At 42.7% G+C, this 17681-nt stretch overlaps 1 protein-coding gene across 4 annotated transcripts in view; it reads right to left on the bottom strand.

Annotated features, from left to right (window-relative positions):
• DMD (dystrophin) overlaps positions 1-17681 on the bottom strand; it is a 2165569-nt gene that overhangs the window by 146445 nt on the left and 2001443 nt on the right. For 2 of the 4 annotated variants that reach the window (XM_061137756.1, XM_061137757.1), the window contains one exon: positions 1479-1540. In XM_061137756.1, coding sequence (XP_060993739.1) covers positions 1479-1540 — 62 coding nt within the window. Of the gene's footprint in view, positions 1-1478; positions 1541-7579; positions 7758-17681 lie in introns of those variants that run through there. The other 2 variants (XM_061137760.1, XM_061137758.1) reach the window with 2 other exon arrangements.

Genomic DNA, 17681 nt, shown 5'->3' with positions numbered 1-17681 from the left:
CTTTTACACACTTTGGCTTTTTTTCCCCCAGATTTTCTAGAAGGAACTTCTACCATTTATGTTTTTCTTTATGTTTAATCTTTTATTTTATATTGGAAGATAGTTGATTAATAAGATTGAGTTTCAGGTGTACAGCAGAGTGATTTAGCTACACATGTCACTATATCTATTATTTTTTAATTTCTTTTCCCATCTAGGTTATTACAGAATATTGATCAGAGTTCCCTGTGCTACACAGTAGGTCCTTATTGGAAAAAGTTTAGGAAAACAATCAGGGTGGGGGAGACGCTAACATCTCCTATCCCGTCTTCATGTGTGCATGCTCAGTCGCTCAGTCGTGTCTGACTTTCTGCGACCCTATGAACTGTAGCCCACCAGGCTCCTCAGTCCATGGGATTTCCCAGGCATGAATACTGGAGTGGGTTGCCATTTCCTCCTTCAGGGGATTTTTCCCGACCCAGGGATCGAACCCATGACTCCAGCATTGGCAGGCAGATTCTTTACCACTGAGTGACCTGGGAAGCCCCCACGCCCTGTCTTCATAGCTGGAATTCATTAACCAAAGGGAACCGATGGCAGAAGGGCAGTAGGAGCTACACACAGATACGTGGATACACACATGTTGAAAATGTATGTCTGAGTATCCTGATTCCCATGGGTTTTCTCACATAACTTAAAACCCAGAGAGTTCACCTCGTGCATTTCAGTCTGTAAATACATCTAGTCACAAAAAGAGAGTTTAAAAATATTTAGTAGTAGAGAAGACATGACAATTTTTAATTAAAACAACAGTTAGTTGCAACGTTAGGGGATTCAGTTCAGATTATTCCTGAGGAATCAAAAATGGCAGAGAGTGGACTTTCATCAAGCATTAAAAAGACTGGTGTTTCACCCTTATTTGGAGGCTGTGCATCTGTTCAAAAAATTCCAAGTTATGGGAAGGGTGGGTGCTGCCAGGCTCTCACACAAACACAAAACAAGCCATGGTAGACCAATCACTGAAATGTACATGCTGATAATCTGATGCGTTTAGGATTATGAGCACTGCAGTGACTGCAGAAAATTCCTTGACACAACATTTGTGGTTTGGCAAAAGTGTTTTCTTGGTTTCACAAGGAAGAAATCAATCAGAACAACTTGAAACAGTTTTCTTCCTTTGGAGGAAAAAACTGCCATCCATTGCAAGTACTTTTTTCCCATCCTTTTAAGCAACAACAACAAAAAACTAGTAAGGCCTTTTAACCTGCTCAGATATACTGAATTTTCAGGAATCAATGAAATCCTAAAACTTATTTTTAACCAACCTCGGAAAAAAGGAAAGCTGATGGTCAATTTTGAATAGAAAGGTGCTGCTGTTTCTCACTTCTTAAAACAATCTAGTGACATATTTAGATAACAAATGGCTTGCGCACTACAAACTACTTTATCCTATCAGTCATCCGTCATTTCATCCGGAGGAAAGATGACCATGTCCTTACCTAAAGACTGGTAGAGCTCTGTCATTTTAGGATGGTCCCAGCAAGTTGTTTGGGTCTCGTGGCTAAAACATAAAACACAAAGAGAGACTTTAGAATTTAGAATGAATAGTAGAGAAAAAGAGAGACAAAAAAAAAAAAAAAAGCACAAAATGCTTTTCGATCATTTGGCTTCATGACTTCAAAGGACTTCCATCCTCTACTGACAAATTATTTTACAACAGAAAGGCCCCTGCCTTTGCTTTCAATGGGAAAAGCAATATGATCATGATTTTGTAACTAGCATTTGTTTATTTTTTGCGCCCACAAGTTGCGTGCACTTGTTATCAGAAAAGGGCCTGGAAATGTAATCAATAACTGAAAATCAGGGTTTCGTCAGCCATCCAACTCGGAACATACCGAAAGGACACAGACAAGGGTTATTCAACTCTGTCAAAGAGATACTGGACATTAATTTCAGAAATCAATCGCCTCGCTTCTCACTTGCTCTCACTGCCCCTGACACGTTTCCCTTACTTTCTTCTCTGTATCCAGATCTCATCTCCATGATGATGTCAGCTTAGGGTTTATCCATTGCCCGACTCATAGATCATATCTTCCCTCTTCCCATTATTTTAGAATGTCTTTTTGACTCAGCGCTCGCTACACCACTGCACCTTTTCCTATGGTTACTTGGGTCTGAATGAAGCATTCACAGTTCCCTTCCATTTCTTGAAGTTTAGGTAAGTGTGGTTGCCGGCTATCAGCTCCTGCCGCAAAAAGAACAGAACACCTTTGTTCCTCATTCGATTCTGGGAATAATCCTGGGAGAGATAACTACATATACTTTTCCTTTACTTTGGACCATCTACATAAATCACCACAGCATCATATTTCCAGTTTTGGGGGATTACCTGGCTGGCCTTTGATGCAGTAAAATGCAGCCTTGAATGATATTTTGGTGCTCATAAGCAGAGCCTATTCATCATCTTTCAGGGAAAAGGGTGGGGGGAGAGGAGAAATGGCTTAAATGTGGACACTTGAAGGGGAGTAGAAAACACAGAGGCTGCACACAGAAAGAAGAGCTTGGGGAGTCCAACAAAGTCAAGTGTAGGTGTTAAATCTTAGGATTAGACTGCCTCTGTGGCATACTAGCTGTGAAATTTGGGGCTGCCCCGCTCACCTAGGGGTGTTAAAGGATGACTTAGTATAGGTCAGTGACTGACACCTTCTGGCACTCAATATGTGGTCATTTTTGTTATTATGTGGCGCCCCCAAGTTGTTGTTTTAGTCGCTCAGTCGTGTCCGACTCGTGACCCCCATGGACTGTAGCTTGCCAGGCACCTCTGTTCACAGGATTTCCCAAATTACTGCCCCTTGAAAGCAAAGCTTTTATTAGTTGATTATGATAGAGATGAGGATCCAACTGTGGTAAGTCTGCCACATCTTAAGACCTTTCACAGGGGGCAAAAGCAATGCTCAATATGTGCTGCCCCTGTTTTACAGAAAATATGCAAAACAGAGAAACATTTACTGTGGTCTGCTAAATAGAACACAATCACAAATGACACAAACATGTGTGGCAGTTCCCCAAGCTGCACAACTTCAGAGACCAGCCCTCTGATATTTCCCAATCAGTAAGTGAACGGTGAAGGCCAGTGAAAGAAATTTACAAGAAAGGGTTCCTTGCTGAAGGGCTGCTTCAATCTCTTTCACACCTGTCCGTTTCTGTTTGACTTTTCCACAGAGGCGATCTGCATGTGAGGAGTAGACAGGGGCTTCTCAGCCGAGGGAATGTAACAGAGTCGAGTTCAAGTCTTGCAGAGCAAGACAAGCAAAAGATGCAGCGCATGCTGTAGGGAGTTTTAGAAAGCCCCATGTCCACAATGGTTTATGATCTGGAGAAGGGGTGGGAGGGATGGGTAATTTATATGCACAGCACAAGAAGGCTGCAGCTTGCAGCTTCATAGAAAAAAAAAGTGTTGCTTATTCTCAGGCATTTTTTTTTAAGCTCCAAATGAGACTGTGTACCAATTCTGTACACAAGTGTCCGGCAAGGAGAGGTTACCTGCTATGGAGACCACCCTGCATTTAGGCCTCTGCCATTTCCTATGGCCATCATATGTGAGCCCCAGGGAGACAGGGAGGGAGAAGAGGGGGAAAGCACATGTGTCCACATGTACAGGCTCTTATTACACACGCTGTGTAATTATAACACCCCATCTCCACCACGTGTGGGAGGACTGGAGCATCTTCAATCGATGGGCAGAAAAACATCTGTCTGAGCTGATAAACCAGACCTGACAGAGACAGAGAGAACCAGTCTGAAAAGCCACCATCAGTAATGGACGTCAAATTGGGGGAACACGGGCAAGAAGTAACTTGTATCAAATGCGATCCCCAAAGAAAAGTGAAACCTGCCTCTGAGTGACAGGAGAAGAGACTGAATGGGAGCTTCAGGGAGCTCCCTCCCTCCAAAGAAGATTTCATGACTGTTGATTTACACCTCTACCTTTTAAAAAATATTTATTTATTTGGCTGCACTGGGTCTTAGTTGTGGCATGTGAGATCTAGTTCCCTGCGTGCGTGCTAAGTTGCTTCAGTCATGTCTGACTCTTTGCGACCTCATGGACTGTAGCCGGCCAGACTCCTCTGTTCAAGCCATTTCCCAAGCAAGAATACTGGAGTGGGTTGTGATGCCCTCCTCCAGGGGATCTTCCCAACCCGGGGACCGAACCCTGGTCTCCGGAGGCTCCTGCATTGCAGGTGGAGTCTTCGCCACTGAGCCTCCAGGGAAGCCCCACTTATTCCAGTGATTAAAAATTATGAAAGAGATTTTAGAAATTATCATTTAATACATTCATCCACAGAGAAATTGAAATGTCCATTACTGGAAGAAGGAAAACATTCTAAGCCTCCACTTCCATATTCCATTCCTGAGCTACCAGATAATAGTCCTACCTAGGTACTCATTCTCTCTCCCACTTACTTGTGATTCTGGGGGATCCAAATAACCTACATCAATGAACTCAAACCAGTCCAAAAGTCAATCTTCATTTACTCTCCAACACACAAACCTTTTATTTTGAAGCAATGCAAAGTAACTAGAAAAACAAATCTATACTTCACCTTTGCCGGGTTAGCTTCATTTCAATTACAACCCAGCAGTAAGTGAAAGAAGTGAGCACAAGTGCAAAGAAGAAAAGAATAAAGGGTGGGACTAATCCTCCCAACTAGAAAAATAATCTTTTAATCATTTAATGCTAAAAACGACTGGCAACATAGCTGTAATGACTTCGGCTTTGGGAGTAACTATATGGAGAACCAAATACACATTTCACTGTATGTGGGTATTTTTGATGAATCCAAGGCCTGGTGGGACATATTTAACCTCCTAAACAGATAGGAAAAGCGAGTATGAACAGGATGAAATGGTAAACACAAACCTGCATAAGTCCTATCTACATTCTACTTTATAGGACAAATCAATTATTGGTCTCTGATCAATACTGGTTTTACAGGTGTATCTGACTCTGTGCCTATCTTCAAAAACAGGAGAGGATCCTCATTAACTCCATGAGAAGCAGCTCAGGTTTACCTGGAATATACAGATAATATAGAAAAATATGCTGTGCTGAGGAGGTGGTGGTGGACGGGTGGTGGTACTGCTTTTTAAGCAACTGTCTTTTCTGCACTTCACTTTCACATCGTTAACGCGTTCCCCATATACCATGTGCAACTCGAAAGGCAATTCTGAATCCTGTTCACAAGTTAATGGTTACAGCTTTGTTCAGCCTTCCTGAAAACAGTGATGTTCAACATAGATCAAAATTCCATACATGCATTCACAGAGACTAGCCTCATAAATAATCCTTAAAATGCCCTTTAAATCTTTAAAAAATGTTATTGATTTTGGCCATGCTGGTTCCAAAACCTGGCATCAGATAAGCCTCTCTGAACAGCCTTCACACTCTGATCTCCTCCCTCCGCTCTTTTTTAGTGTGTACGAGCTACCATAATCTCTATTTTCCCTTTTATTTTGGGCCATGATAAGAACGTAAAACAAATTAAAATACACAATCACTGGATGTGACAAAAGACCCCGGCAACACCTACATGTCATTAATAAGAAATTAAAGCATTACTCCATCAAGCACAGGACTGACCTAATTTCCTGCCACACAATTTAAATTTTCTCTCACCTTCTTTAGTTTTAAGTAGTGTGTAAGGTTATTATAACCATCTCAGAGCTGTTCCTACTACCAGTGCTGGAATATCAGACTTACTGGAATTGCTTTTTTTAGTTTCTTTAAAAACAAATACTAAACACTTAGAAAAAGTAACAAAATTCCACTGTTCTCCCCAGGAAAATGGCAGTTGCCTAATTAAACTAAGATTTCTTCTGCCACCACTGTTATTTGGTACTGAAAATATTCCAAACAGTTGCCTTTTTAAAAAATATCTTTCCACTATTTCCCAGGGAGGAAAGTGATCCCTATGCAGCGATATAAAGGTAGCGTTCTCTTGTGATTTGCAGAGGATTAGAGTTTGGCTTCATATATAATCTGGAGCCCATTGATCCACACACACAAAATCATTTCCCTTTAATCTGGGGATCAGACTCTTTTTCTAGAGAAGCCTTGGCATTTGCATGCTGAATGCTGAACTTGGCTGCCACTGCTGGAAGACTCGAAGGGTGGGAATGGGAAAATATATTTAAAAGTTTCTGCTACTGTGGGTATGGGGTTTAGGAGGGGTGGGTGTCAGTGTAAGCATCAGATACCCTATTCTAGTCCCTATTTCTTGTTCCCTGTGACTATTAACGTTTTGTTCTGTTCGGCTCAAGCCAGGGCAAAGATGACTGTCTCCGTGACTGTTCCAGCTGTTATTCCTCTTCCATTCTGTTTGCTTTTCAGGGCTTAACTCCCACCCACCCTCAACTTCAGCCAAAGCAATTTCACTTCAGGGTCGTGTCCAATCCAAGATCAAACAATGATGACTGAAACCAATTCTATGGTGATCAAGGGTCAGAAACCTTTCATATAGCCATGTTGTTTCATTTGCTCTTCTGCTTTTCCAAGAGCAACCGGATCCTGCAAAGAGGGGATTTGGGACAAGGAAATAAAAAATTTAGACGAAAAAGAAAGGGTGATGGGGAGTGACAGGGAGAGGCCACAGTGGATAAAGAAGCCGAGAGACCAAGAAGAGCTTGTTGGCCACATATGTTTATTTCACTTAAAGACTTGGGTTCATCACTTACCCTGGATGAATTTTTTTTCCACTTTAAAGTATTTTATAATTAATAATATGTCTCTCTTGGGCAACCAAACCCTTTCAAATCAAGCTTCAAACTTAACTTCAAATTGAATGGAGATAAACAGTGTCCTGCCCTTTTCATTGTCATGATTCGACCAAGAATGACAAACTTTGCTTAAAGACGGCATAGACACCTGGAGAAGGACACCCCGAAATGACTCCACGTTCAGCCCCAGAGGGCAAAGGAAAAAAAAAAAAAACACCCCAAATCCTCTATGTCAAATCCTTGACTTTTGGGCTCTCCTTGCCTTTTCTTTCTCTCCTGATTTCTCCAAGTCTTGGGGCATGGCACGAACACAGTAGAAAATGCAACCAGGGAAATGTCAGTTGGAATCCTCGGAAGAAATCAGGCAGAAAGTTGACCTTTTGGCGCTTGCAGCGCAATGGAAGGTAGAGCCCGGCGCGCCCCTTCCTTCTGCGAGGTCTGGAGACCGTTTAGGAAGCCTGGCTGGTTTGCGTCCACACAGCACAGAAAGCAGCAAAAAGCTCCCGCAGCCCCAATCCCCGCGTGGGGAACGTTCTGTCCCCTCTGGGTACTGCGAGACATCAGCCTTTTCTCTCCGAGCCCGTCCCAAAGTCGGGGGAAAGGGCTCCCAGCGAGTCGGGCGCCGGGGGGGAGGGGGGGAGGGGGGGAGCCCCGGGGGCGCACCTGCTGCGGCGCCGCGGGGGACCTTGCCCTGATCGCCGGCCGCCCGGAGCCCGGGGTCGAGCCGCCACGCGAGTGTAAGTTTTGGCCGCCTCTGCTAGCACCCTGCCCGTGCCACAAGTGCACGGACTGCGGCGATCTGAGGGCGGCGCGGTGCACTTACCCTTTGAGCTGTTCCCTCATGGCTGCTAGGGCTCCGCGGTCGGGGGAGGGCGTGAGCGGAGTAGTGAGCTTCCCAGAGCCGCCGGGCTCCCCGAAAGTCGAGCGCTGCCGCTGCTGCCGCCGCCACCACCGCCCAGGCTCGAAGCTCAAAGCACTGCGGAGGAGCCGGCGCGGGCTAGCAGGCGGGCGGGCGGCGCGCGGGAGGGGGCGCTGCAGGCAGACGGGGCGGGGCTGGGCCGGGCTCCGCCCCTACCTAGCGCCCTGGGAACCCGGACTCCCGGAGACCCGGCAGTCGGCAGTCGGGGCTTTCAAAACGGAAAGGAAAAAGAGAAAAGCAAAAGAAAGACGGAGCAGGAGATTTAAGGTAGTGCCCGGAACCTGGAAGCCACACATTGCCCTACCAGCACCCCCTTAAATCCTCCAGCGAGACAACTTGTTGCCTAAATAAATGACCTAGGTGCAAATGACCTCATCGCAGATAATTAAGTGTGTGGGCTCAAGAGTTTGCTTTTTAAAGAGTGAAAGAGAAAAAAATTCACGAGCATAATTCTTCCTCCCCCGCCCCCCCTCGCCTCGCCCCAATCGAAGATTAAACTGATAGAGCTGTAAGGACATGAAATTCTAGTTTCGTTCATCCTGGGCTAAATAGGTTTTAAGGAAGCATTTGTGTATTTGTGACAGAGCTGTGGTTCTCATCCGGGAGTCCCAGGACCAGCAGCATCGCCTGGGAACTTCGAAATGAAAATTCCCTGGGCTCCAGCCCAGAGAGAGCTACTGAATCAGAAACTCTGAGCACAGTGAACTTTGAGAACCAGTAGTATAGACTCTTTAAGTAAAAACCACCACCAATGGTGTGGTACAGTGTGATCTTTTAGTATCCTTCAGAGAAATCTAAAAGGAAACCTTTTCCAATGGAACGTTCTATTGGAAAAGTTACAGGGCCTGGTAGTTCAAATACTTCTAATTGCAGAGTTTGCAATAATGACGACACAGGTTAACTATGCAAAATTGTGACAAGCTTGGAAATATTCGGACGAGAAGAAAGCCTTCATGAGCACAAGAATTTTTCTCAACCTTCACATAATATCTTTGATTAAAGAGTCCAACGGGTATTTTCAGATAAACTTCCTTAGTGGTTTCATTGTCCCTTTATTTTGTGAGCCTGCTTTTCTTTTTATAGTCTTTCAACCATTCCGTTTTCACTCTCTGTCCTGGTTGATTCATTCTTCTTCAGCTTACAGTTTAAAGGGTTCCCTTTTTCTTTTTAAATGTCCTCTCTTTTTCTCAACATTTCCCCCTCACCCCTTCTAGGCCAGAATATTTGAGCTGAAAGGACTCTAGCTGTCAATCTCCTTTTCCTATCTGCTACATCGCAGCAAAAGAGGCAAAAATAATGTGCATGAACCAAAGGGAAAGGGAGTGCGAAGTTTCTTCATTACCCTTGACAAATCACATACAAATATAAACTTTATAGGGAAGACACCGTGCATGCAAGTCTGATTGGTGTTGCTATTTTAAAACAATTAGGGCGCTTCTTGGGGCTTCCCAGGTGGCTGAGTGCTAAAGAATCCATCTGCCAATGCAGGCACCATAGGAGCTGCAGGTTCGATCCCTAAGCCGGACAGATTCCCTGGAGGAGGAAATGGCAACCCACTCCAGTATTCTTGTCTGGAGAATTCCATGGACAGAGGAGCCTGGTGGGTTATAGTCCATGGGGTCACAAAGAGTCAGACACAAATGAACACACACGCAGGGCCCTTCTGGCATTGTACCTGATACACTGAGACATTACTGCTATCTTTTAGTTATTTTGAGCCGGTGAATTGTGGACTCAGCTGCTATTAAGGTCTGGGGGCAGAGGGCACACCAGAACTGGCTTTGTGTGAGGCTGTCCCTTGGTCTCACTGGAGATTCTAGGTCTGCCCCTGTCTTTGGTGAAAAGGGATTCGTGTTCTGTGATAATGAAGTGGTGTGGTGGCCTTTGCAGTTAATCAGTGATGTCATCTCTGTGTCAATGTAGCAAGTGAATGACTTAAATATTGTTTATATGTATTCCAATGAAAAGATGCAAACCTCCCAGCATGCACATTTGTAAATACTAGGAAACATTGTCTTTCTCTTCCTTTCTGGTTTGTTTTACACTTTAAAATTACCTGCTTAAGATTCGGGAATTCTGCTATGTTTCTCTTAAATCAATGCTCAAGTCTACTTTCTCAGTGTCCAGCTAGAAAACTACTCGAAACAATTTATTGGGGGAAAAAAAGGAAAATTAGAAATTACTATTCAGATTTCCTTTTACATTTGACAGATGGCAATCCTCAAAAATACATCTTTAGGTTCTTTTTTAGACTGGTGTTATAGGCACTTTGAAGGCTTCTTCCCAAATCTCAATGTTGTTTTCAAAACTAAACACAGAAAGCATTATTAAGAAATGAAAAGGGCATCACAGCAACTGTTTTGCTATTTATTTCAGTTAGATTATCAATTTTGCTTATTAGGGAAAGCCATTAAGAAAAGAATATAATTTATATATCTTCATTTCATATATCAATTATATAGTGATGCCATGTATGATAAAACATTAATTGCTTGCTTGTAGTAGCTCTCCTCTTCCTCCTCATTATTACTATTTTGATGTGAACCACAGAGCATAAAGCAACTTAAGTTTAAATCCTGCCTTTAAAACCTACCACAAGCTACTGGTCCCTAGTACCATGGCTGGAATGTGACCGTGCAAAGATTGGAACTAGGGAGTCTGGCTTCAAGGCCCATGTAATTAGCCACTCTGTCAGGCTGCTGTGCAGAGAAGTGGCTTCTCCTACTGTGGAGGAAGATCTGTATGTTTTCTTGTGTACTCATAAACGATCCCACTGCCGGCTGACAGCAGAGGAGAGTCAATTTGCTAGAAACAGAGGTAAGGAAGGAATTAAATAGGATAAGGTCTAGGAAGGCCACCTAGTACATTTTTCCATACACCAAACTCGTCTTTGAACCACTTAAACGTTGTTAGTACTTAGAAAAAGGAGGACCTCTCTGATCAAAGGGACTATACTGGGTATATCCCCATTCTCTCTTCCAGCTCTGTTCTATACCCTTTTCCACCCTGCTCTGTGGCCCAGGGGGTTGGACCTCTGTGGATGGCATCAACCAGGCTCTCTTGCCCTTTGGCTTTCTTTCACTTTCAGCCAATGGGAGGCAGTGATGAAAGGCCTATAGCAGGAGATGAAAGGGTAGGAGGAGAGAGAAGTCGGGGTATTTACTCCCCAACCTCCCTCCTGTTGGTCTTAAGCCTGCCAGTGGCCGAGCTTCTTTATGCTTGGCCATGAGTCTCGCTGCGTAGTCATTTCTACAGCATCAGCATGCTCTAAGTTCCTTAAACCATTCCCTCCTCTCACCCTTGTTCTTTCTCCTGCAGTGCTCAGGTTTTAGTAAATAGTCTTTCACCACACTTTCTTCAAGTACCACTTTTGAGTGTATGATCTGTTTTTTCTCCCAGGACTCAGATCAAACAGGGACCCACCCAGTCAAAGTCACCCTCTGGGGTACTTGGCTGGTTGCTGAGTAGGGACCACCATCAAGGAGAAAGTTAATTCCACCAGTTGGAGCTGAAAAGGAGATTAGACTTGGTCACTGGATAGATATTTCTAGAAGCCTCCTCTGTAGGCCCCAAAGGAGATTCTGGCCTACTGGGGGTAAAAGCAAGTCAGTAATTATAAATGGTGATCACAGCAAGAAATAGACAAGAAACAGATGATTCTTTCTCAGGGCTTTAGGGCTCTCCTTGATCTCTGGGAGAATATCAAGGTAGGGATTAGAGAGGTGGGCACATTGGGAAGGACCTGGTGTGCTGATCCAAAGTTTGACCTGCATGCTAAAAGGTATGGGTGAGCTTTATAAGGAAGGAATTTAAGCATGAGTGTGGCTCTGTCAGATTCGTCTTTCAGAAAAATCACTCTGGCAATGGTGCAGGGCTGAATCAGAAGAGTCTGGAATTAGGACACCAGATACACGTTGACTGCGGCATGAGGAGGATCTGAACAATGACAGTGGCAGAGAGTGGGGAAATAGTACAGCAGTGTTCAAACTACAGGAGCCTTGACTGATCGGACATATACATGAGCTAGAAGGAAGATCTAGGGCCATGGTCCTCAAGTCTGGCTGCCACTGGAATCACATGGGGAATGCTAAAAATTCAGATGCCTGGGTCTTACCACTCTGAGGTTGTGATTTAATTGGCCCTGGGCACTGGGACTTTTAAGGCTCTCCAGGTGATTGTGACATGCAGCCAAGGTGGAGGATGATTTGAGCATTATTGTTCTAGGGTGACTCCCAAGACTGGGTGAGTAACACTCACCAAGCCAGCACTTTCAGCCAGAGGGGGACAGATTTAGGCAGAAGAGGGTCAGGGAGAGATGATGAGTTCAGTCTTGAGCCTGATGGCTCAGAGATGGCGGTGTGATGTGAAAGGCAGGCGGACACCCGAGTCTGGAACTCAGAGGGAAAATGGCAGGAATAGAGCTATCCTTTGGACATGGCAGTAATGCATGGCATGGGTTTGGATGATTCCATTTAAGTGTATGTGTGTGTGAATATTCAAGGGTAGAGGCCAGGCTGTTCCTAGCTTCGACCAACACATCCCTTTTCTTCTGAGCTACTTGTGGTTTCAATGTTAGCCTGACTTTACCAGGGTGAAATGAGGATCAGCAAGGGAAAGGAAAAGACAGGGAATGGTCTGCAGTGGGGACTTGCCTGGATATGGCCCTGAAGGACTTCACCACCTGCTAGGGTCCAGCTTCCTTCTGGCTCCAAGAGTCTCCATCCAAACTGCTTTTTGTTTCTTCACTAATCTTAAGTATGAATGCATGCTAAATCACTTCAGTCATGTCCCCGACTCTGCCACCCCATGGACTGTAGCCTGCCATGCTCCTCTGTCCATGCCAGGCAAGAATACTGCAGTGGGTTGCCGTGCCCTCTTCCAGGGGATCTTCCCAACTCAGGGATTGAACCCACCTCTCAAAGTCTCTTGCATTGGCAGGCATGTTCTTCAGTATTAGCACCACCTAGGAAGCTCAATCTTAAGTATATAACCTGCGCCATTTTATAAAAATTCATTTGGAATATAGGTATTACTTCAATTAAGCCTAATACACAGTTTATAGTAAAATTTCAACATTTGGCTATCTATCCAGTAAACACATAAGGATCTCGTGTTTCTCTTTGCACAGTACAAGTATTAGCCATGAACAGTGAATCAGACGTCTAACAAATGCTTCCAGTGATGGTGAGTCATTGTTAGGGCAAATACCATGGTGTGCTAATTAAAATATGTGTAAAAATCCCTTTCGATCAATCTGAGACCCCGCATCTTGGGGATATCAGCATATCCAGTCAGTTCGCATTAACTGGTAAATGAAGGGACCTCCACATTCAGACACAGTGTACTTCACACCCACACAAAAGCCTATTTTTCCAGGCTCTTCCCCTGCAGGGAGGCAGAGTAAGCCAGACTGAGCAAAGTTCTCTGAGCCAGCTACCATGTGAACCAGAGATTTCAGCACACAGGCTCCAGAGGAAGTGGCACTGGGCTTCTCTCTCAAACAGTATTCTTCTAATAAGATCTTTCAAAGCTTCACCAAGCCACCTATATCAGACTGAACATCTAGAAAAGATGTGAAGTTTAGCATCTTCACTAAAATCAAGCCACACTCCATTAACCTCACAGGCCCAGCCGTTCCTCCCTGGCAAAGAATTCTGCTGTGTACCTATTAGCCTGCCAACTACAGAGCTACTCCGGTATAGGGAACACACCACCTCCAGCTCAATGGCTCAACATGGATACTGGTTAAGGTGGTTCAGGCAGATCTGCATTCCTGGTCCACCTTAAGGATAGCTCAAAGCTGTAACTATTAGTCTGCCTTTCCCAAATGGCAGTGCCAAATAACAGGAATTTTAAAACTAGGCAGAAATTCTGACACTCTGCATAATCTGCCTTCCTCTTCAGCTACAAATAAGGCTTTGTATTCGATTAGACTCACAGCAGGTGAAAACCCCAATTAGTGACTTCATTCTGGGGCCTCTTCCTACCTTCCTCCCACACACCACCCTAACCAAAAAAAATAAAAAAAAGGAAGTCTTTTCTCAAATCACAAGTAGATTAACTCTTTGATCTACCCAATCAAGCCGATCACCACTTGAAGAATTTTCCTAGGAAAGTGGGAGGCTGTTGAAAGACGTACCTTTCGTGACTTCATAAAGGGGGTTACAGAAAATCCCATTTTGCCAGATTTTATTGTTTTCTTCCAATCCATAAATACTCTCAGGTTTTCTGATCAATCTAGAAATTACAGTTTTTCTTTCTACCTGAATACTCACAAAGCCAATATTATCTAAAGCATGATTAATGGACAGTCTGCTACAAGAGAGAATTATTTTTAAGTTATGTTCTTATTTTGGTGTAGTTGAGGAGAGAGAAAAATATTAAATTTTAGTTTAAACACTATGCTTTGGCCTTAGGAAGCACACAAAGTCTATATTTCATACTTTGCAAATATTTATTTGTCAAAGGAAATTCATCATTGGACTCAGTTAGAGATTTGGTTTGAATGTTCAAAAAAAAAATAAAGCAAGAACAGCTTGGGTTCTTAGAGTGATTTACTTATACTTTGTCAGTTGCTTCTGTGGCAATAATTCAGAACCCAGTTTTATTTATGAGCATATGATTTAAAAAGAGCAGCTTTGTCTTTTTTTAATTGTTTTAGTCCTGTCACTTTTCTTGAAACAAGTCATAGGACTTATTATCCACAAGAAAATACTGAACATACATCAGATAGTAAGGCAGCTTTTAGAGGTAGTCATCTGTTACTGTCAGAGGTTCATTTCATTTTGAGGCTTTTTAATTAAAATGTGAAATTCTACATACATTCCTGCCTAAATTACCCCTTTCTGAAATAGTCGAACTTCATTAAAAAAAAAAAAAGTTAAATCCTAATGTAACCATTTTTAATACTTCTGAATTGGTTCTTGAGATCCTGAGATTGGGGGTGGGGTGGGGGGTAGTAAACAAAGGAATTACCAGTCAATTAAGTGAACAAGGAAGTCCTCTTAAATTGAAACAGATAAGGAAAATTTGATATTCAAATGCTACCGTATGAAGATACTAGGGGTTTTTTTTCCTTTATGATGAATATCTACCAGAATCAAAAGCAGCTTCTTAATCTTCAGCCAGCGTAGCTCCACATTCTAGCAGAAGCATTAACCCGAGCAAGGCAGAGCTCTAGACCAATTCTGCCCCTAGAGGCCAGTCACTTAACCCTTTGAGACCTCTGGAGCTCTGGTGGTAAAATTCAGACATTATTGCAGGAGGCCAGAGTACGGATCAAATCACATATTGACTATGAAAGCCATTGGACGGCTGGGGGATATTCTGTTCATGCCAAGTAGCCAGTTGGGTAGGTATATTTCCTGAAGTGAAAGTGCTCAGTCGTGTCTGACTCTTCACGACCCCATGAACTGTAGCCTGCCAGGCTCCTCTATCCATGGGATTCTCCAGGCAAGAACACTGGAGTGGGTTGCCATTCCCTTCTCCAGGGGATCTTCCTGACCCAGGGATCATACCCGGGTCTCCCGCATTGCAGGCAGATTCTTTACCATCTGAGCCACCAGGGAAGCCATATTTCCTTAAAGGAAACCCAAGAAGTTCAGGAATACTGTTAGGAATACAGCACGAAATAAATTTAGCACTGTCACTTTAACTTTTCGTTTTTAGACTGTGTATGAAGGAAAAGGAGAGATCTAAGAGTTTTAGTCTTTTCTCTTTAAAGCAAGTTGCAAAGGGACCCTTTCTTTCTTTTGTTTTTTACATTTAAGAGGGAAACAAATGGGTAAAATAAGATTTTTTTGATGGTGGGGGAAATAAATCACTAACCATCAGCCTAAGATAGGAGTAAAGTTCACATCAAAAGGTCTTTTTTTTTTTCCAAAGGTCTTATTTTGGGGGGTGAGGCTAAAATAGCAAGACTATTCACACATGTTAAAAGATGTATTCACATTCCTATTGGCAGAGAGCAGAACCCCAAAGAACAAGTGAGTGTTGGTTTCATGGGGGACAGCAGAAGAGAAAGATTCCTTACACTCTGGTAGAGAAGGACTCTGAGTGCAGGCCTTGATTAGCCAGGATGTAGGAGGAATTCCCCACAAGAAAGGGAAATGGAGGTTAAAAACCAATTTAACCAAGTAATGATTTACCAAGGGCTGAATCTTATACTTCAGCTCTAGTTTTGTCCAGACACTTTTTGAAGATCAAAGGGAAATATGAATGCAAAGAATTTTAACTAATTCACAAATTCCCAAGAAGTCTTTTTCATGTCCCATACCTAGACTAAGTTTTGCTGCTAAATATTCCCGTATATTCATTTCTTTAAATGACTGCAATCGTGGTATATTTATGGAGCACTTACATATGTCTTTGCTTATCAGTCAAACTCTTCTCATTTTTCATTATCATTAGTAACACCTGGAAAGTGTCTGGAGGATGGACTTGGAAATATTTTAATATTTCAACACTGTAATCAGGTTCCTCTCACCAGAAGGACTCAAATATGGCACTGACCTGAAGGAGCTTACAATCTAGTTGAGACAGATTCATACATGATGAAGCCCAATATCAGACAGATTATAAATACAGAAATGGAGGGGGAAAAAGCCAAAAGAGAGAGGTGGTTAGTTTGACCTCTTGGGATTAAGGGACATACATTTCAATTAAGAGCTAACTAGGCTTACACCATCAGGCTTCATGCATGTTTCTGTTAGTGTAAGAAGAGCTAAAGGAAGTTTCTTAAGTTGATTGTGAGCTAATCTCTCATGTTAATAATTTACTAAGGCATAGATTTTTTTTGGGAAAAGTTAACGTACTGCTGTGTTATGAAATCAGTTAAGCTTTTCTGGAATACAAAAAAGTATTGGGCCAATATTGGATTTTATGTCTCAGGAAGGCTAATACACAGAAAATACCAACTGTCCCATTAGAATATGAAATCACAAACTTGATTTATTGTCAAGCTTGTAGTGTGGAAATCTAGGTCCTTACAGCTTGAAATTACTCTCATCCCTTAGAAGCTTCTTCTCATGTGTTGGCTAGAAAGGGAAAAATTGGCATCACCTTGGACAGAGGAGCCTGGCAGGCTCTGTAGGGTCACAAAGAGTCAGACACAACTGATGCAACTGAGTACATGGCACATACTTTGAATATTCTTCTCTTTGAACAGAATTAAATTTGGGGTGGGAAGAAATAAGCCTGGAAAAGAGGGTGTGGATTAGAATGGAAATATATGCTATAGAGACTTTTACAATAGTCCAGTTATGAGATGATAAAGGCCTGAGCTAACAAAGTGTCACTGGAAATTGGTGGGAAGGTTGAATTCAAGACAGATTACGGGACAGAATCAATGCTGCTTTTCAGCTAATTGGAGGTGAGGACTGGAGGGGAGGGAAGACTAGGATTTTTGATAACGACATCATTAGCTGAGGATTCAGATTTGTATTTATACTATATGTGTATTTACACCTCATGTTCCACAGAGCCTCTAGGGTAACTTCTGAGACTGCATAAATTTCAAAAATTAATAGATAAAATTCAGGGTTAAGGAAACAGAATGAAATACGAAGAAGGGAGGAAAAGTTACAACCCAGATTTGAAGACCACACAGTTTGGTATACCTAGTAAATTTAGTTATGTACACCAGCCAAAATGAGAAAGACAAACACCACAAAGTGTTTGGAGGTACATGAAGGAACTAGAACTCTCATGCTTGCTGATAGGAATTTAAGTTGGTTGGTATAATAACCACATTGGAAAACTGTTTGGCAGACTGTATAAAAGCTGAACATATATATTTGCTATGACCCAGAAACTTCACTTCTTGATATATTTCCAAAACGGATATATACATATGTTCACCAAAAGACACATTTTAGGATGCTTATGATATTTCTTTTTGGTGTCGTATGTCCATCAACAGTAGATTGTAACATTTAGCACATTTACACAATGGAATATTATACAGCAATGAGAACAAACAACTTCATACAACAGGGATGAATTAAAA

The sequence above is a fragment of the Dama dama genome, chromosome X, assembly GCF_033118175.1.
Source record: "Dama dama isolate Ldn47 chromosome X, ASM3311817v1, whole genome shotgun sequence".
Taxonomy (NCBI): Eukaryota; Metazoa; Chordata; class Mammalia; order Artiodactyla; family Cervidae; genus Dama; species Dama dama.
The sequence above is the reverse complement of the archived record's forward strand: the minus strand, read 5'-3'. Positions and strand labels throughout refer to the sequence as shown.